The sequence below is a fragment of the Diabrotica undecimpunctata genome, chromosome 4, assembly GCF_040954645.1.
Source record: "Diabrotica undecimpunctata isolate CICGRU chromosome 4, icDiaUnde3, whole genome shotgun sequence".
Lineage (NCBI taxonomy): Eukaryota > Metazoa > Arthropoda > Insecta > Coleoptera > Chrysomelidae > Diabrotica > Diabrotica undecimpunctata.
This window is the reverse complement of record NC_092806.1, coordinates 17,963,652-17,984,998: the sequence shown is the minus strand read 5'-3', so window position 1 is coordinate 17,984,998 and position 21,347 is coordinate 17,963,652. Positions and strand designations below refer to the sequence as shown.

Below are 21,347 nucleotides of genomic sequence, written 5' to 3'. Positions count from 1 at the left end.
TGGCTATATAAAAAGTTTTGCCATGTTTAATACAACAATTTTTTCTGTTATGACTAACATTGTTATCCCTGAATCTTCAGGTTAAATAGAAAAAAAAAATAGTTTTTTTATTTCAGATGGTTTAAGGCAAATGTCTGAATGAATGTTTGGATATATCTACAGTAATTTATGCATTAAAATGTTTCTAAAATATTTTTATAAGATGTATTTTGTTTACCTTAGTAAATAATAAAACAAATAAAGTCTTTCAATATTTCATTTATAAACCTACTGTTAAAGAATAAGTTACTAAAATTAATGTAACAATGAGTAGAGATGGAACCCAAGTTTTTAAAAAACCTGCAACTGAAACATACTTCCCATGTATTAGCATCAAAAACGCCAATTTCACCATATTCCAACTGGATGAGTTATCATACTGCATGAGATTTAAAGCTGTAGCAACATGGGAATGACAATTATCACAGCACAAGTTATGCATCCTCCCTTTGTAGATATCTGATGCTTCTGTCACTGCTGCATCCCAGGAACTACAAAACAGAAAATATGAATCTCAGTTTATTAAGTAATACTATATACAGCAATCCCTTTTTGTCTAAAGCAAATCAGGTGGCTCCAACAATACATAACAAATTTATAAAGATTTGAAGCATATATCTATAGCCCAGCAATGATGATATTTATGTGCCCCATCTGTATCAATGGAAAAATTATATCAGAAGAATGAAAAAGTGAATATGTATAACAAAGTCAAGAGAAATGAGTTCAAGTATTACAGAAAATATTTACAACCAGTATTTTTAACACAATAATACCTATTGTTAAGCACAAGAAGAAAACATGTTAATATAATTTTAAATTTTAGAAGATGATTGGAATGACGCTTTCATGTAAACACATGTATTTATATTTATAGTTGTAAATAATAAATATTTCAGACAAAACATAGTTTTTTTTTGACTGTTGGCTTACTAGAAACCATCAACTTTTAGAACAAAGTTCTAGATTTAAAAATTCACTTAGCTAACTGAACTAAATTTGTAAACCATTGCATAAATAGTTCCAAATGACACACTACTTACTACAAGAGAAATAATATCTAGTAAAAATCAATTATGATGAATGAAATCATTAACTATATTTGTGGTCCACACACCATGATTCTTCTTCATACATAAATTTAGACTCATTAATGAATCTCATACGAAACTTTGTTGCCTCATATAGGTATATAAATTAAATAAGCCTCTTTTCAATGAGATCCCTGCAGTTTACTAATAATATTACCTGACACCTCCTTTCACTAGTGTCGGTTTGAGTTGCCAAAATTTTGTAGGTCTTCCAAATGCCATGTTATCTTCAGAAACATAATAGGGGCCCGCAAAGTCTCGTATAATACCAGAAGATAGGGCAATTCCCATATGTCCTATCATAGGACATAACCATGTCAACAGGGGAATTGGAGTCCACACGATACAAAATGGAAATCTATCTCTAGAATAATCAATTTCTTCTGACATTATTTCTCCTGACTCACATTCAATCATTTGAAATTGGAGTTAAAAGATTATAAGGAAGATTGTTTTTATTTACATTATTTTTGACAAATCATAAAAATTACCATGACGGAGATGACAGAAATGTCAACTTCTTAGTTAATAGGTATCACAGGCACTTATCGATAACGGATGTTATGTGAATTATTTGAAAGCAAATATTTATAGTTGTGTATTTATAGACTTTACAAAGGAACAAATTATCGGTGTTTATCGAACTTGCTGATTTTTATCAAAATATTATTTTTACAAATATGAATAGAAACGAACTAAAACCATAATCTGTCATCAACCATCAGTTGTATCACCAACATAATTACCAACACAAAAAATAAACCAAAACTGCAGATTAACATGTAAACAAAAAAATCCGGTTTATTTCGATTTTAATTTAGACTCTTTATTATAGAAATAATTAGGATAAATGGATTTTAAGTATTAAGGATACAATGGCCTCTTCTCAAGATGCCTGGTATCTGTCTCTTCTAGGTTTAGCCGAATATTTCAGGACTTCCAGTCCACCAATGATAAAAACATGTATTCAGTGTCTACAGGCTGTTTTTAATTTTAAACCACCCCAGAGAGTCGAAGCAAGAACGCATTTACAACTCGGAAATATCCTTTTAACTCATACAAAGAACATAGACCTAGCTAAGAACCATTTAGAGCAAGCAGTAAGTGTAACTTCTCTATATCCAGAGTAACCCATTTTCATTTGTGAATATGATAAATCCACTATAGTATATTCTGATAACGTTTCTACCTCTAACCAACAGTACTTGCACTTTAAGTCTAACTATATTTTATATTAAAAATACTTTATGCTATATTTTTGCACTAGTTAACAAATTTGCTCATTACATTCTGCCAGTCTATAAATAGAAAAAGTTCATAACATTAGATGTGTACGTGTTGCTCTCAGGCTCAGTGATATGAGTAATGTGTAAGTTCAATTTAACAAACAACAACAAAGCTACTATATGATGGTATATTAGGATCTAAAAGAAATTATGTATGATGTTATAAAAAATCCTCTTTAAATATATGCAAGTATTGAGACAAAGACTCTATTATGTTGAAGAGAAAAACATGTTTAATACCCAGATAAAAGAATCTAGAGTGCATCTATATAATAAGCACTTACCTAAAATTTTAACCTAACGTTACCAATAAAATACTTTAATTAATGGGTCATTTAATATTTCAGTGGTTGCTCTCTCAAGCAATTAACTCATTTGACGATGTCAAATTTGAAGCTGCTAGTGTTTTGGCTGAGTTATATGAACAACAGGATCAGATTTCTTTATCCAAACCAATCTTGAGAAAAGCCATAGAGTTGTCTCAACATAATGTATATTGGCATTGTAGACTAATTTTTCAACTTGCGGTAAGTATAACTAGTTTTTTTTTTAAACTTAATAGTACTATCAGCATTATGATTATATTCAAGTTAGATAAACCAATAGATGCAACCTTTTTAACATACTTTACAGTAAATGTTATATTTTATTTGACAATAAAAATTTGTCTAAAATATGTTAGAGCAGGTTTTTTTCTTTAACTGTTCTTTAGAAAATGATGTTATATTGCTTAGGTATCATTATTTAGAAGGCATCAAATTTGGATTAAAATAATTTTGATTTAGTTTTCGTGACTCCTTAACTTAAATATCAAAATCTGCCACTGTTTGAAATATCTCTTTCGCATCTACAATTTTCAAATAAAAACCACTATTATGTTCAGTTAATATTGGCAATTTTGTAGCAAATCCATGCAACTGAGAAAGACTACACTTTAGCCAGCAGTTTACTGGGTGTTGGAGTAGACTATGCTCATATTTCAAATGCTTCGTACACAAGAGTCCTGTTTCTCTTAAGTAAAGGAATGGTAAGTTTGTATTTCTGCAGCTAAACATGAATACATCAAGTACAATATCTTTTAAATTTGCAGCTACTATTAATAGATAAAAAGTTACAAGAAGTCCAACAGGTATTAAACCAAGCAGGACATTTAATAGAGACGTGGACAGGGGCTGTATACCAGAAGGAATATGTTAAAGTCTACTATTTGGTTTTACAGGTAACTAATAATAAAAAGATACTTATGTGAGAAGTTGGTAAACAGATTAGAAAAAGTTTTATGCAGCCATATTTTGTGATTTTTTAGGTCTGCCTTTACTTAATGGCTGGACAAGTGAAAAGTGTTAAACCTTGTCTAAAACAATTACAGCAGAGTATTCAAACTATAATGGCTACTGATGATGGTTAGTATTATTTGTAATAATTTTTAACAAGTGTATTAGAAATATTTAGATAATATAAACTGTAATTAACTACTGTGATACAAACTCAAAAAGTATTGATTTATTTTAATAACTCTACAAGCTAAAATTTTGTTTAGATTTGGTCCCTCTATCGATTCCTGGGGTTATTTTTAATAAAATAATTTTCACCACCGAGAAGGGGTGGCATCCACCCCCAGGGTAAAAGTGCAAGTTGACACCATGTCACTTTTGTTTCTTAAGGTATCCTCTAACTACTCACCAATTTTCATGAAAATCGATTGAGGTTCAACGAAATCAGAGTGAAAACCTTCAGTGACTGTACTATTAATCTCAAACAAAGTTTTAATCAGACAATAACGTAACCTTAAAACATGAACATCAAGAGTGAATATCTTAAAAATTTGATATTCGTACCTCACAAATTCACAAACAACAAATAATACCAAATGTACAGAATGAATGTTCATAACCAAAAGTCCTTATTTATTCTCTAAACAATTAAAAAACCAATATTTCCAACTTATTATGGGACAAATACACACAAAATAGAAATGTGTGGAAAGGTTTTCTTAGCCCCGCCCATTGTGACGTCAGACTTAGGTAGTCTATAATAAAATGGACTGAACTGGACTATATTCAATACAAAATTTGGATTATTTGTGAATATTTCTTAGTTTTTGTTCCGATATTTTTAGGTCTGTCTCTTTTAATTATTTTTTAATAAAATTTTGGTCATATTAATTTCTTAACTAAATACAGTTTGTATTGAGTTATCACATTTTTATACAATTTTAAATAGCAATTTTAATAGTATTGATTTATGAAGAATTTAACCTTTCATCAAAACTTTTTCTCCCTCTTTTACTTTTCAGATCTTAAACACTATTCAAACATTTAACCCTTCTATGTGATTTCTGATACTTACAGTTTAAAAATAAAATTCAGTTACTTTATTATTCAGTTTAATATTTTTAGTATTTATGGGACCTAGTGCCGGAGATATGTTTCTATGGATGCCAAAAGAACATTTATATGTTCTTGTTTATTTGGTTACAGTGATGCACAGCATGCAAGCAGGATATATGGAGAAAGCTCAGAAATACACTGACAAAGCTTTAATGCAGATCGAAAAACTAAAAAGTAAGTTAAATCAAAAGTCAAGTCAAGTCAAATTTATTGATCACACGGACATTATACAAAGTACATGTATGAGACAAGTCAAAGTTACAGACATACATCTTAAAAGTATATAAATTAATAAACACGATAAAACATACTTAAGAGTTATTTTTAGAATATGGCTCTAGCTCACAAATGTATTGATGTACACACCTCTGAAAGTTTGGCTGATGTAAATTCATTCGTATATCTATTGGTAATTTGTTAAAGAAACTTATGGCTGCATAATGTGTGTTACCTTCCAACAAAACAGAACGATGTTGTGGAAGCATAAAGTGATTGTCTCTGAATCTTGTTGAATAAACATGGTTAAATTGAAATTTATTAAATTCATAAATTTTGCTATGTAAATACATTATACACGAAAATATATACAGACCAGGAATTGTAAGAATATTGTTTTGTCTAAAGGTGCCTCTACAAGAATCTCTAAATTTCATTTTATACATTATCCTAATAGCTCTTTTCTGAAGTACGAATATCTGCTCTAATTCAGAGGTACAACCCCAGACTTCAATCCCATATTTGGCTATTGAGTAAACATGGGCAAAGTATACTGTTTTTAATATTGATGTATGAAAGAGACATGAAAGAATTCTCAATGCATAACATGCGCTACTTAATCTGGATTTCAAATTAGAAATGTGGTTTGACCATTTACAATTACTGTCTAGAAGTACCCCCAGCAACTTCGTGCAGTCTGTTTTATCTATTGCTGCTTCTATAGTGGCTTGATGGTTTAATAAATTATTTGACGTGAAAATCATATACTTTGATTTCTCTTCATTCAAAACTAATTTGTTGGATAAGAAATAACTGTTGATGGTGGATAGTATCTGTGTAGTTTTATTTTGCAAATTTTGATCAGACATTCCTGTGACTACAAGGTTGGTATCATCTGCATAACTGATGATGTTAACCCCAGTCAGTGAATTAGTTACCAAAGCTATATCATTAATAAATACTATAAAAAGTAGAGGACCCAATACACTACCCTGAGGGATACCATAATGGATATCCAATGTGTTTGATTCGTTTACAAGTTCATTAGATGTTATCTTTACTTTTTGTATTTTATTCTCTAGGTAGGAAGTAAACCATTTTAGAACTACACCACGAATACCAATCCCCTCAAGTTTTATTAGCAACAAATTATGATCCAAAGTGTCGAAAGCCTTGGACAAATCGAGAAATAAACCACATGCCTTCTCTCGTCTGTCCAAAGCATCCAACACTAAGCTGAAGAAATTTGCAAGAGCTGTAGTTGTAGACTTAGAAGATGTAAAACCATGTTGAAAATTATGCAAGACACTATGCTTTTTTAGGAATGCATTCATTCTAGTATAAACCAGAGTTTCAATTATCTTTGAAAACACAGATAAGAGACTTACGGGACGATAGTTGTTCAGGTCATCTTTATCATCACTTTTGAATAAAGGGATTACAATAGATAGTTTAAACATACTAGGAAATATTCCTTGTTGAAAAGAGGCATTACAAATATCCGTCAGTGTTTCTGCGAGAGCATGAATGCATTGTTTTAATAACTTAGGGGAAATCTGATCAAAACCACAACTGTGTTTGGATTTAAAACTTTCGACTATACTAGTTATTTCCTGTAGGTTAGTTGGATATAAAAACATAGAACAACTATTACGGTTTTTTGATGCTGATGTAAACCCACCTATTTTAGTAGGATCCAAAGCGGCAAGTAACTTTGGAGCCATTTCAACAAAATGGTGGTTAAATTTGTCTGCTAAATTACTGTTATCATCACTACACCACAACTGTGTTTGGATTTAAAACTTTCGACTATACTAGTTATTTCCTGTAGGTTAGTTGGATATAAAAACATAGAACAACTATTACGGTTTTTTGATGCTGATGTAAACCCACCTATTTTAGTAGGATCCAAAGCGGCAAGTAACTTTGGAGCCATTTCAACAAAATGGTGGTTAAATTTGTCTGCTAAATTACTGTTATCATCACTAGGTACTTTTGAGTTATTTTGTTTCCTGACTGTTAAGTTTACTAAATGCCAAATACATTTCATTTTATTTGATGATTCGTTTAACTGTCTCATAAAGTGAAGGTTCTCAGATCTATTAGAGCCATCATAATTGTTCAAATGGATACTCCTTATACGTTATGTATTTTAAAGTTAATGTTCATTTTAGTTCTCAAAGAAAAATACAATGTGTTAGTTATAGTACACTTTTAAAATTTTTGTGTAAGTTAATTCTACATTACTCAAAGTTAAGCTAAGTTGTGTTTTTACCAATTTTAATGCGCAAATTTTCTTTTAAGTTGTAGATAACAAGCCAATCTTATCAGTATTTCAATTAATGCTCCTGGAACATATAATCATGTGCAGATTGGTGATGGGCAATAAAACACAAGCCCTGCAAGAAATATCATCCGCAGCAACTTTATGTAAACAGTGTCCTAAATTATTAGAAACTCACGGCCCACAGTTGCACACCTTGCTGGGTCTTTATTCTATGAGTATGAACTGTATGGAAGCGGCAGAGGCTCAATTTATTGCTGCTTTAAATGTAAGTAAACATCATAATTTATGGAATAAAACAATTTGTTTATTAAAACGCTGTTCTTGATTTATAACATATTTTACATATCTGTTTTGTTATTACGAACAAATACTAGCTGCATTTATTATTATCACATTATTTACTATCACATTATATGCATATATGTATAAATATAATTTACACAGAGTAACTTTCTAATGGTCAGGTTACTGTTTCTACCAGTGACCATTATCTTTAAAGCAAAATTTTTACATTTATCGCTTGCTTTGTCAAACACACACCTTTGTCAAAATACATGTTTTTTTGGCAGAGTTTTTGTTTTTATTGTTGAGGGAGCTGTATTGTTGTTTCATTTCTGGTTTTGTTATCAAGGTCATGGAACTTGTCTAGATATATAGATATAGGCCCTTATAGGAGACAAAGTTGAAATAGTGTTCTTCCGTTCCATGGAATCCAATGGCAACTTTAGACGGGAACTTCTGGAAGGCAGTTCATCCATTTATTCGTCATTAAATGAATCAGAAACTTTCCTTAGACCGGCGAGACACACAAGTGATGTCTCAAATAAAAATGCAAAAAAATTACAAAAGCAGTGTATTATTTGAATAAATGATACAGTAGACTCCCTCTATAACGAGAACTGAAATGGCAGACTAATTACCTCGTTATAAGCGGATCTCGTTATATCCAACAACAATAATACTGTGCATACATATGAATATGTAGTTTTCTAAAACATTAACTTTCTATAGTGAAGCCATTCGGAGCAATATAAGATGCTAATAAATATTGTTTGAATGGCGTTTTTAAAACAAAGTTGTTTACTTTTATTGTCAATGAAATGCATTAAAACAAAAAGAGTTGTTTACTTTTACTGTCAATGATATACGTTAAAACAAAAAATCTGTATTCTGTAAATATGTATAATGTATAAAGCGTATAAAGTTATTTTGTCATTGTTGACTGCTTTAAATTGTCCAGTATTCTATCTATCATATTTTCTAAAGATGTGAAACAGTTTTATGCTTCTTCATTTGCGTTTTGTCCTTGGATAAAGTTTCTGCCCTTTAAACCTTTAAAACACTTTCCACATCTTGTCTATTAGGACCCATATTATTAGGTGTGAATGGTCAACCCAATACAATGACACTTGTGAATCATAAATTTTACATTTCCGACTAAGAATCATAAATTGTAAGAAGTTTATTGCGGACGGCCCGCAGTTAAAAAGGGTATTTATTTATAGCTACGGCCGGGCCAAAACGTAAAAAACACGTTTTTCAATCTTATTACTTCCTCGTTATAAGCAAATTTACCTCGCTATAAAGGGTTATAGTTCAATAGAAATTTTACGGGACATCTAATGTACCTCGTTATAAGCGAAACCTCGTAATAACCGTGTTCGTTATAAAGGGAGTATACTGTATTTGCAATGGAAAACATACAACATGTAGTTGAAAAACTAATTAAAAAAGTTCTGGCTCAGAGACCATTTATTTGTTATGTACACCTGTGCTTGAATCACAACGTATTTCTTAACATATGGCGGATTTTACAAACAAACATGGAAGGTGACAATAGGAAGTCTGCTGCTGAGACAAGTTATTGCAAATGTTTTCATTGACAACTTCAAACAGCAAGCTTTACAACTAGCAAAACTAGTAACACGCCATTGTGTTAGTTCCGTTATGTGGACACTTTTGTAATCTGTATATCATACTTTTATCACAACTGATAATATGGCCTAAATATTCTAATTTTCTCACTTTAACAGCTCTTATAACTCCACATTCCTTTTTGTAGTTAATTTCAAATGCTTCCATTTTCTTTATATGTTCTATTTTTAGTGTCCAACTTTCCATCGCATACAACAAAGAAGAGAATACATAACACCTTAGGGCTCTTGGTCTTTTTTTTGCTTTTCTCTTTTGTTCTCATTTATGCAAGTTCTTATATATTTGTAGTCATTAACTCTCTCGTCTTGTTTTCCTTGGATGGCTAGACTCCCTAGTAGACTTTGTATGTAATGATCATGAACCTGTTTTCTTTACTCGTCTTCAATCATACACAATATATATATATATATATATATATATATATATATATATATATATATATATATATATATATATATATATATATATGCAACTAACAACACACATACACTATTTTTGCACTCTCTCACATAAAACCTTTATAGCACATATTAATAATGCAGAACACATAGAATAATCAGAACTCGTAGTTCCACAGGGTAAAAATCCACCTCATATCTTTTCAGCCAAAGCATAGCTGTTGAACTGTTATACATTCTTTTCAACAAAATTCTAAATAATCTTTTTTGAGAATGATTTCTGGTGGCAATCGAAACGTCAAATTTTTGTAGTTAAAAATGTAATTATAATGTTAAGATAACATGTCTGGGAAATACTAGCGATATATAGTAATATATTTTCCTTTACCAACTAACCTTCCGAGAAAATTGAAAAGTTTGTTCGCTAATTGTGGATTGAATAATATTTTACATAACAACAAAACCATCAAATGGATACTGGATGCAATAATTATTGTTGAAAATGAAGAAAGAAAGTAAATATCACGGAAAGTACGAGCTCCAAGCGTTTTAAATGATTACGAAAAGTTCTACGATATGAACTAAAAAAAAACGGAACCAGCGGTAGCATGAATGAAAAAGTGACAAACTAAATTTTGTTCAGAACATTATTGTAAATTATTAATAATTATTAATTATTATAAAAAATAAAATTTTTATATATTGTATTGGAGTATTTGAACGAGACTAAAAATCTTTCGATTCAATCAATAGATCAGTTTTTTTTTTATTTTAGACGTCTAGAGAGAGGGAATTATGGACTTTTGCCAACTTAAACCTCGCTATCGTATACTTGAGAGGTAAAAGGGAAGCAGATTTCAACGCGTTACACGAAAGAATCAACCCAGAAAGTTTACCGTCCCATTCGCACAGTCTTAGGGCTGCTGCCTATTATGTACAAGGCCTGCAAGCATTCTTTCAAGGACGGTACAACGAAGCAAAGTAAGTTCAGATTGAATTACAATTTTTTTGCAATAGTATAATATGGTCCTACACATACCTCAATCCCTCAGTCTCATTCCTGGTTCATCCTAGTTGCTTCTTACTATGTATTCCCCCATTTCGGCACTTACCTTAATATATTTGTTTCCTTTTATTATTTTACTTTATCCCACTTTTTGAAATTGTTCAAATAATGTGTAATTGCAATTTTTTAGGAGATACCTGCGAGAAACCCTGAAAATGGCCAATGCTGAAGACTTAAATCGGTTAACATCGTGTTCACTTGTTCTTCTCGGTCATATATTTCTGTCTTTAGGCAACAGCAGAGAAAGTATGAATATGGTAACTCCAGCGATGCAACTTGCAAGTAAAATACCGGATGTTCATGTTCAGTTATGGGCTTCAGCAATTCTTAAAGGTAAATTATAAATGTTTAATATGCCAGTCGTTCTGTTTAAGAGTAATATTTCGAGATATACTTCATCATTTAATAAGACTACCACGCCAGAAAACGCATTTAACAATTTATAACTAAATCTCAACACGTGTTGCGATAATGTGCTGCAATTTAATTCTGATTTTCTGGTAAATTAAATGTGGTTTCTGAGTTTTGTTTTTAATAAAAAATGTAGTTTACTAGGAATAATAAATTTTGATTTTTAGATTTACATAGAATTTGCGGTGATAGCCAGCGAGAGAACGAGGCGTACCAGAGGCACGTAAATTTCTCACAGATGTTGTTAACCGATCATTTCCAAGCGTCTCAGATGCCGGAACATAATCTGATCATGTGGACACAGGGTAACTTTCCGTCGAACACTACGAATGAACCGAGTACATCAGGAGCTTTATTATAAAATCTTTATTTTTTAATTTATTAAATTTTTTAATAAGATTACGTCTTTTCATTTCACGACGTTCCAAATATAGTATCAAATTATTTTTTGAAACAAGAGGCACTTTTTCTTAATGTACTTTTTAAAGATGAGAAAGTTCAAAATAGTCTTTGTGAAATATTAACACTATCTACGTCCCAATATATACCAGTGATGGTATACAGTGAATATAGTTTTTTGCATAAAATATCAAAGTAAAATTAAAATAAATATATGTATATATGTTTTAAACGAATATTTACTCCCTATCTCTATACATAAATTGAATAAAATATCTACAGAATTCAAAATGTTATCAGAAATTATAGACATGACATGAGCGTTTTAACCTTGTTTAGGCCTGAGCCTCTTCAAGGAATGGTTTTTTTTTTCGGAGTAGTGGGGGTGTGGTAAACGTCGATTACATGAAATCGTTGTCAAGAAGTAGTGGACTACTAAGGAGCAGGGGGAAAGCTGAAAGTGGCTGTGTTTGTGTGGTCGATCTAAGAAAATCTAGGAACGCACAAGAGGAAGTGGGAATTGCCTAGCATGCCAGTTCAGGTACTTCAGGTGTTACTAGCCAAGTGGTTGGAACGGCTCTTTATATGCGTTATTGGCGCGCAGTCTTTATCTGCGATATTGGATGGGGAATGATTCTAGAATATCAAGATACTCATCAGGAAGTTCATGTCCAGTGTTGTGGGGAAGTTTATCTGGAGAAAACGGAACTTTTCTAATGGGAAGCCTGGTGAGTATTTGCCCTCTATGGTTGCAAGGTGTCTTTCATGTTCGTTTTGCTCTGTTGTTTTATATGTGTGCAACAAGGTTTTTGAAGATGTCCCGCCCAGTTTACTGGACAGCACTTTCGGGAGGTTAAACCTCTGTCTCATCTCATCTTATTTAAGGTTTCCTGAACGTCGGCCTTCCAGTTGAGAGTCCTTATAAAGCGAACTCCCAAGTAGAGAACCGAGGTTCTGAAGATGAGGTCTTCTCCTAAAAGTGATATCCGGCCCTGGACATTGCGACAATTGGAAGATTTGAATAATATTGCTTGTGTTTTGGAGGGATTTATGGTCACTCTCCATTTGTGGAACCATCTTATTACTCTGTTGAGGTAGTTTTGTGATCGTTCGAATACAGACCGTTGTTGCCCACGCTCCCTGTGAGAACCTGAGGTGAGGATGGCCGTATCATCAGCGAATAATAGGAGGGGCAAGAGGCAAAGGTGTGGGCAGTCCAGCGAGGTGGAGTTTTTTATGCAGGCCTGTGTGCCAGACCTGATCGAATGCCTTCTGGACGTCTAGGAATATGCCTATGACGTGTTTCCTTTCGTTGTTGATTGTGAAATTAAGGTTGTTGCTTCTACCAATGCCTTTTGTGTGGAGTGACCCTGAATCCGAATTGGTAATGTTGAATTTGGAAGTGAGCGTCTAGGAATTCTACGAGTCTCTCCTTGAGGATCCTCTCGTAGACTTTACCTAGGGTGCTCAAAAGTGAAATAGGTCTATACGATTCAGGGTTGGTAGGGTTTTCCCTTTTTTAGGGATCATGACTGTACTGGCTACCTTCCAAGGAATAGGAAAGTAACTCAGTGATAGAGATGCATTGATAATATGGGTGAGCAACGGGATTATATTCTGTGGAAGATTTTTGGGGCATCTTCTGTGGATGCCATCAGGGCCAGGAGATGTGTTTTTTCCAATGTAACACATCTGTCTGACGGTGTCCTCAGTCACAGGGGCCATCATCTGGTGAGGATGTGGTCCGTCATGTGTCTGAGGGTAATAGAATATGTCTTACACTCTCCGTTCGGCGTCTCTTTTGGATCTTTTGCTGAAATTGGGGTTATTTGGGGAGATGAGGGTGGCCTGTAGTGTGTTTTTGAAAGCTTCGGCCTTGTCTTGTGGATTGTTGAGAATGACGTTGTTAACTATGAGATGAGATCGTGGCTGACTTTTTTATTTCATTAGGACTTTGAGTTTATTGCAGAATGCAGCACCATCTCGGTAGTCAAGGTCGGCTGTGACTGCTTTTGTTTCTGCTTGTTCACTTCCAGCCTTATGACCGCCGAGATCCTGTTGTACTCTGTTTTGATAAGAGGGTCTCTGAATCTTTTGTACTCTCTGAGCATTTTTCGTTTAGCTTTGATTTGTGCGACGATGTGAGGTGGGAGAATTGGAGTATATGGATTATATTTTGTTTTTGGAATGGCCAGGGCTGAGGCTTCTTGAAGAAGCTTCTCAACTTTGGAAATCTCTGTGTCAACTTCGTTATGTGTTGACATATTGCCTAACTCTGGGAGGTTCTGGTTGATATGTTCTTGGAGGAGTTCCCAATTTGCTTTACGATAATTTATCCTGTGTATGGCAGGTCTTATTTGTAAAAGGGAGTTTAAGTCAGTTTTGACTAAGAGTGGAAGATGATCTGAGGTTATCGAATCACCGATGAAACATTCATCATCGATCCTATCAAGCAAACTATCCGTGCTTAAGATATGATCGACGATGGACATTTCATTGTAATTGAAAAACGTAGCATCATTGTTGGTGATTCTGGAAATGGGCAGCTCTAGAAGAAGGTCTGAGAGCTGTCTGCCAGGAATATTAATACGGATATCACCAAATTGAGTATGCCTGCTGTTTAGATCGCCCATTAATACCGCCTTGTCGAGTGTGGAAAAGTACTCAACAAGATGTAAGGAAAGGGGTATGTTTGGATGCTTGTAGTAGGATATTATCGTTATTTTGATGTTATTTGGAGGGTGTAGGTCAACTGCCAGGTAGTCGACGTCACGGAGCTGGTCTCGGATGTGAGGAGGAGGTGTGTGAGCTGTGGAAGGTATGGTGTGGTGAATCAAAAGACCGTTGCCATGACTGGCCTGGCTTTTGTTCAGTATGAAGTATAGCCTGTGAAATTTGGTGGTGACTTCAGGCGGGTGTCGGTAAGGGAGAGAACATGTATTTTGTGGGAAAAAAGGAAGTTTTTGATTAGAGCTATTTTACGACCGACTTCCCGCACAATTGTCTGTAGAAATTATAGAAAACTAGCCCGTTATATACCACCTCCCACTATATCGTTTTAAATATGTTTCTCTAATTTTCTACGTAGTAAGCGCATACTTACCTTAAATTCTTTTCGATACACTATATATAAATATATATATATATATATATATATATATATATATATATATATGTATATATATATATATATATATATATATATATATATATATATATATATATATATGTATATATATATATTGCAGTACCATCTCAAACTCTTGGCTTCAATGATTCAATGATGTCAATTATTGTTGTCTCAATACCCATTCTTGCCCATATCTAGTCATTTCTTATCGCATGTTTTATCGTAAAGTGTTAACCTAGAGCAACGTCTCCAAAATCCCATTTTCATTGAAAGTAGTTTTTTTTAAACATTCTGTCATTTGCCAGACCTCAGCTTCGTCAGTTGCGATGCTTTCGACTATGGTTTTGTAGTTCCACATCGCAATTTAGTTGTTTACTCACCTTGTTCAATTCGTTTCTTAATTTCAGTCGCACTAGAGCCTTCTTTCGTAATTGTAACTCCAAGGTACATATATGATTTAACATTCCTAATTTCACAGTGGTCTAGCACTAGATTATTTCAATCTGTTTTTCCAACAAGTAAATATTCGATTTTTCTTTATATTAATCGTCTAACTTCAAGCATGATACTCTTTATCCAATTTTTTGATCGGTATCTATTATTACATGATCTATTTAATTATTGGCTTGAGCGTCTGGGGATAACCAGGTTCTTAATTGTAATAGAGCATGTCTATTACATATTAATAACTCAAAGATCCTATTTTTTATGGTATCGTATGTCACTATCTCTTCCTGCGTATGCTTGAAATCCTCACCTAGTTTACATAGTTTACCTACGCAGGATTTGTTCATTTAACGCGTGTTTTTGCTGAATTACTTAAGCATCTAATAAAGAGTTTATTTTATAATAATTATTGTGATGTATTCTCAGAGATACTTGATAACATTTGTGGATTTGTGGATAGTAATTTCTCGACCATATGACTTGTTTAAAACATCTTATAGAAATAATAAGTTTTTTGAAGATCTTTTAGTTTAGTTATTGTTTCCATTCATCTAATTGCGATTTTAGGTGAATTACTTAGAGTTACAGGCAAAAAATATTTTGAAAACGTTCATTTAAATTTTACTACATTTATTGTATTGCCAATTTATTTACCAGTTGATTTTTTTCGTACACAAGTGTATACATTTTTTCTTATAGACACTATAATTTTCTTTAAAAAATACAAAACTAATATAGCTTCCAATAAAATATTTCATAAAACAACACGTTTGGATTATTAATACAGAAATTCTTTATATAATTTATATTTACATGAATATACTAAAATGTCTTTTCACTTAAGTAACAAAATTATTTATAGTAGATCAGTACTTCTATATGTTTTGATTTTATATCGATACACGCTAATCTTCTATTCATTATATTTTTATTTGTTTAATTTAATTATATGTCTTTAATTCAAATAATAGGAACACTGCAAATGATGTCACAGGAAGAGAATCAATGGCGTAATAATAAAAGTTATTTAAAAAAGTAGGTATAATAAAGGGTCAAATGCATGGACGTGTACGAATTCATCACTTATAGCCCCCCATACAATTATTAGGCCCTCCGAGATATAGTAAACTGATCACCGGCATCCTTTGGAGATCGGTAAACTCATCACCGCAGATAGGTAAACTCATCACCAGTATTTTTGGCCCAAGACGCTGGTTTCTAATGCGGAAGATTGCCTGTTACCTGTTACACTTCCCATTTATGTGGTAATTTATTCAATTCAGAAATTATTTTGCAAATTGCTTTAAAATGGTGTGGTCTATTAGACGGATCCGCCAATCTAAACGGTTTTGAGATCTAAAAATTCAGTTGCGTAGGTTTTCGATAGTAAACTTTATAATTAAAATGTTTGTGAGCATGTGCTGTTTCCGTTTATATCGAAAATAGTTACCAACTTCGTTATTTGATTTGCACTGCATTTTTATGTTTCTCAATGAACTCTAGAGATAATTTTTAAGCATACATTCTGTCCAAGTGATACCGTTTTGGCGTTATTTGACCTTCTTGAAAATAATAAGCGATTTTGGACACTTGGTAAATTTAAAATATCTAAAAAAGAAGGTTTTTAAAAAAGAACTCTGTATAGTTCATGCAGGGTGTTTTGCTCTACCACCGTTCGCGAAACATGGAAATTGTTTGAAATAAGAAAAATAGCGAAGCCTCTAGAATCAAGTGGTCTATTTGAACTTTATCAATGAGAAGTTCACTAACCATATTAAAGGAACAAGACCAAATAAAAAGAAATTTTTTCTTTTCGCATAGTTTTAGGTAACTATCAATAGAATTTTGTAGAATTCATAACAACAATGAATTGCATTTGAATTTAATACCTTCTATTTGAGATTATTTTGTCAAACTACCAAACCTTAGCGGTTTGTAAGGGGTTTATGGTCTATGCCTGCCTCGAGGTGCAGGTAGACTAGTGATGAATTTACCAATCTCTCGGGGTCTATATTAAAATCCATATTTTTATGGCGGTGATGAGTTTATACTATGTACGAGAGCATTTATGGTAATTGGTGATGAGTTTACGTGTACCCCAATGCATAAACCGGTCAAGTCACATACAGCAAAATGTCCAGGAGAAGTAAAAAGCATTTTTGAGGTAAAACTGTGAAATCCTGATAAATTTTGTAATTTGTGTCATTTGAAGATCATCTTGTTAACACTATTTTCTAAAAATATTCAGTTGAAAGTTAAAAAAGAAAAAGTTATGGGGGGAAAAAGAATTGGATTTGGTTGGTTTATGCAAAGTATTCATCTTTTTTTTTGTGGGGAACAATAAAACAAAATAGAATTTTATATTAAAAAAATTATTTTCTAGTAATTTCGTAAATGAAATAAACAAAAACATAATTTCAACTAAATGTTAGTGCAGAGTTGATACATTATTTTTTACACATTGTCACTGAATTCTGATATGAAGTTTCCTTGTCCTGTAAGACGCTCTGATTTAACGGGTTTTTACCCTTTAGTGGCTCAATACATGTATACCTAGCGCACTGATGATGGAACATGAATTCCGAAAACGTTTTGTGATATAGCCCGATTGGGTTTTTAAATTATATACCTTTTATAAAGGATTTTTAATAATTTTTCTTTTCATAACCTATTTGACTGAGAACTGAGAGCATTGTGTATTAATCAGTCAAGTCCAGGACTTCACCTATTTATGCAACTATCAAAATGCAGGCAACACATTATACACTCTATTATTGATGTTTTTAATTCTATCAAACTTCTGTATGCACTGGAAGATGTAGAATTTTATACTGAGCATGAATAAACGCTTAACTCGTTTTGCCCAAAAAGTGGACTTGCCTGGTTTTTGCATTGGACCCTTCAATTATTCCTTCTCCATTTATTGTTTTTATGCCTTCACCTTTCGGGAAAATTTACAACACTATTGGCCAATATAATACTTCTTCCACTGTTCTTTCACCAATTGGCCACAGGTAATATAATCATTCTTCTTCTTTTCCTTAAAGTACCTTCCCCATTACTAAAGTTGGCTATAATTGTAGCTTCCCTCTATCCTATGTTGTCTTAAGTATTGAATGTGTATCGGTAATGTAAAATGTAAAGTAATGAAAACTTTCCATTAACTAACATTAAAATGTAAATATGAGACTCTTCTTTCATAGAATTCTAAATGTCGGAATAATATTCTATCCAACAATACACTGGCTAACAGGAAAGTTCTTGAAGTAGAAATCCTGGTCTGTACAGAGAAATATAGGTCGCTGTGGGGTAATACCATATCTTGTTACATTGGTAGTGTGTTGGCAACACTCTGCTGAGCATGGTGCTGATAAAAACAGCATTCAGGCATAAAATCTTTTCATCTTACAATTCATCAGAAACAAACAGAGCCTTTTTCGGACGAGGACCATCCGAAGAGTAAAATCATTTCGCTTGTACAGCTGATAACATCGAAAAGTCAGGATAAGGTTATGGAATCTTAAATTTCTTGGAAAGGCTTAAAAGAAGGAAACTAGAAGTTGTTCAACAAAGCGCAAAGGAGCAAAAATCTAGGTGAATAATACGCGTACACGTTGTGGTATGCAACAAAGAAAGCAATGAATGCAAATGTGATAGAAGTTGTGAGACCGAGTGATAGGGTAATATCATTGAAATTTTTACTTTATAAAATCAATAAACATTCTAAATTGTTTTATATGATCGATCAACTGCGATATAAATACGCACATGTGTGTCGGGCCAAAACTGTCTATGTAGATCGATGAAGCCAGTAAAAAATAAACAGAAATGTAATTGCTAATAAAATCGCCTAAATTGATAAAAATTAATAGGTACTTTGCAACGTTAAATAAAAGTAATACCAGACAAGAATTATACGTGAAATAAAGCTTCAGTCATTAAATTATACTATGTCAATATAAAAATGTGTTTATTTTTCATCATTATTGAAAATTCTATCAGGTATTAAAAACTAAACATATCAAATAAAATACTAACTAGATTTTATATCAATATCCTTATTTCAAATTCATTTTTTTTACATTAAAGTTTCATCAAATCAAAAAAGATTAGCAAATCCTAACAGTTTGCACGTTCTCCTAGAGGTACTGATCCATTGTACATATATATTCATACATAATCATACAGATATTTCTTGGATCTGAACACGTTTCTTCATGGTTCCCGGCGTGACCGGACCACCTTGAGGCCTGAGTATTCCTATTTGATTTGTACTAGCTGGGGGTACCACCTCGACGACCGGCGACGATGAGGTCATGTTTCTGCCGAGCAGCACGTCCTGGCTGGTGGTCGTTACGTCAGGGGGATGAAAACTAGACTGGATGTTTTCGATTCGTTTGGCCGGCGGAGGGGAAGATTTAAAGTTTTGTATGGGTAGTTCAGTTATTTGGATATCGGTGTGCATTTTTTGATTGCAGCTGAAGTCGGATCCGTATTTGTGGCGACTGCATTTCATTTCGGAATGTTGGATTTCGTAGGATTTGTCGTAGCCTTCACCAGAGGAACTGCTACAACTTCCTGTAATTAAAAAAGCTTTATAGTTTTTGGATAAAAAGTACTATATGCACCCGCAAAATTTAAGCATAATTCAGGACATATAATATATATATATATATATATATATATATATATATATATATATATATATATATAAATATATATATATATATATATATATATATATATATATATATATATATATATATATATATATAAAATAGAGGGCCTTGTACAGTTACGAGGATCAAAGCTCTTTGATCTTAGGGTACGTTCATAACGGAGATCATTGCATAGCATTGACAGTGAACGCTGGCATTTAAAATAATGCATTTATTTTACCTATCGATCGATAACAGGTACAATCTTATGGTCGGAGCAAGGGTCAGCACCTCGTTATGAGCGCCTACTAAAATCCATTAATCTTCTCAACAGTAATAGAACAGGATTAGTAAAAAAATATACCACAATTGCTAGGTACGATCATTTAAGTTCAGCTCATGGTGGCACCCTAATTCTGTGTACAAATAATGATTTATCTCCAGTAACAAAATAATGGATTATCTGAGACGAAGCTGCGATAGATCGAAACTGGAGAGAGTTAGAAACGAACAAATAAAAAACGAAATGAAAATGGAGCGAAATATCAATGATGACATAGAAAGAAAACAATTAATCTGGTTCGGACATGTTAAAAGAATGCCAGAGTACAGATGGCCTAGAACAGTACTGGAATGAATCCCTCCTGAAAGATGGAAGAGAGGACGACCACGGAGAAGTTGGCGCAACGATATTGATGAAGCAATGGTGGCAAGGGACTTAGAAGAGGCAACTGCATATGACAGAAAAAGATGGAAATTGGGGGCGGAGAAGCGGCGACAGCCATAATCAATCCGTTATTATATATAACAAAATATGACTTTCTGTTGAATGGACCTTATTTGAGTTTTCCCTAGTTCATAATAAGAACCTTAATCTATACATTCTTTGCATTTATAGATCATCTCACTCTTTCACAGAACTATTTTTTCAGAACCTGCTAAATTTGTTAGATGACCTGCCCAATAAAATCAGAAAAATTCTATGCGGTGACTTAACTATTATTTACGCTGCTGCTTGTGGTAGCCAACTGTCCTTGGTGAATATATTCGAATCGTATGGTCTCACAACGCACGTTAATTCTCCTACAAGAATTACTACAACAACATCTACCATAATTGATTATATTTCTCAATCTCAGATTTCTCACCCCTTGATATACGTCCTACAACTATTAATGCAGGACAATCTGATCATGAAGCAGTATATACCAAGTAAAATACTCTCCACAAACTCTCCTCGAAAACCCGACGTTTAGCTAGGATTTTTTCCACTCCGAACTTTCGTAAATTCCAAAGTTTATGATTAACTTATAAGTGACACTTTCGTTCTGTGGATGTGGACTATAATTTCAATGATTTTGAAATATGCTTGTCTGTATTTTCAATAAGGCATTTCCTTTAATTATAATTAAGCCAAAACATCACAAACTCTGGTCTACCAAAGGTATCCGTCTATTAGCCAAGAAACATCTTTTCCCAAGTTCCTTAAAGTGACAAAAGCCTATCTATCTGAAAGACCATATTATTCAGTAGAAGAGTTTCTTAACGAATGCTAAGGTTATTTTCTGACTTTTTGTAAGCTTTGTCCATAAAA

At 32.9% G+C, this 21,347-nt stretch overlaps 3 protein-coding genes across 4 annotated transcripts in view; 1 reads left to right on the top strand and 2 right to left on the bottom strand.

The window, feature by feature from the left end:
• Positions 1-151: 151 nt before the first annotated feature.
• LOC140439256 (transmembrane protein 222) lies at positions 152-1,675 on the bottom strand. Its single transcript, XM_072529057.1, has 2 exons — positions 1,288-1,675; positions 152-530 (listed from the first exon to the last, which is right to left on the bottom strand). Exons 1-2 carry the CDS (start codon positions 1,545-1,547, stop codon positions 260-262), a joined length of 531 nt encoding a protein of 176 aa, XP_072385158.1. The 5' UTR covers positions 1,548-1,675; the 3' UTR covers positions 152-259.
• Positions 1,676-1,866: 191 nt separating this feature from the next.
• On the top strand, positions 1,867-11,518 carry Mau2 (Mau2 sister chromatid cohesion factor). The gene is made up of 10 exons (XM_072529053.1): positions 1,867-2,230; positions 2,764-2,943; positions 3,321-3,443; positions 3,507-3,635; positions 3,723-3,819; positions 4,816-4,980; positions 7,327-7,574; positions 10,418-10,623; positions 10,839-11,041; positions 11,287-11,518. The coding sequence occupies exons 1-10, from the start codon at positions 2,006-2,008 to the stop codon at positions 11,478-11,480; spliced, it is 1,770 nt and encodes a 589-aa protein (XP_072385154.1). The 5' UTR covers positions 1,867-2,005; the 3' UTR covers positions 11,481-11,518.
• A 4,190-nt stretch (positions 11,519-15,708) lies between these two features.
• LOC140439250 (neuroligin-1-like) overlaps positions 15,709-21,347 on the bottom strand; it is a 397,801-nt gene continuing 392,162 nt past the window's right edge. For both annotated transcript variants that reach the window (XM_072529050.1, XM_072529051.1), the window contains exon 14: positions 15,709-19,673. In XM_072529050.1, the coding sequence (XP_072385151.1) occupies positions 19,276-19,673 (398 nt within the window). In that variant the 3' untranslated portion in view covers positions 15,709-19,275. The remainder of the gene's footprint in view (positions 19,674-21,347) is intronic.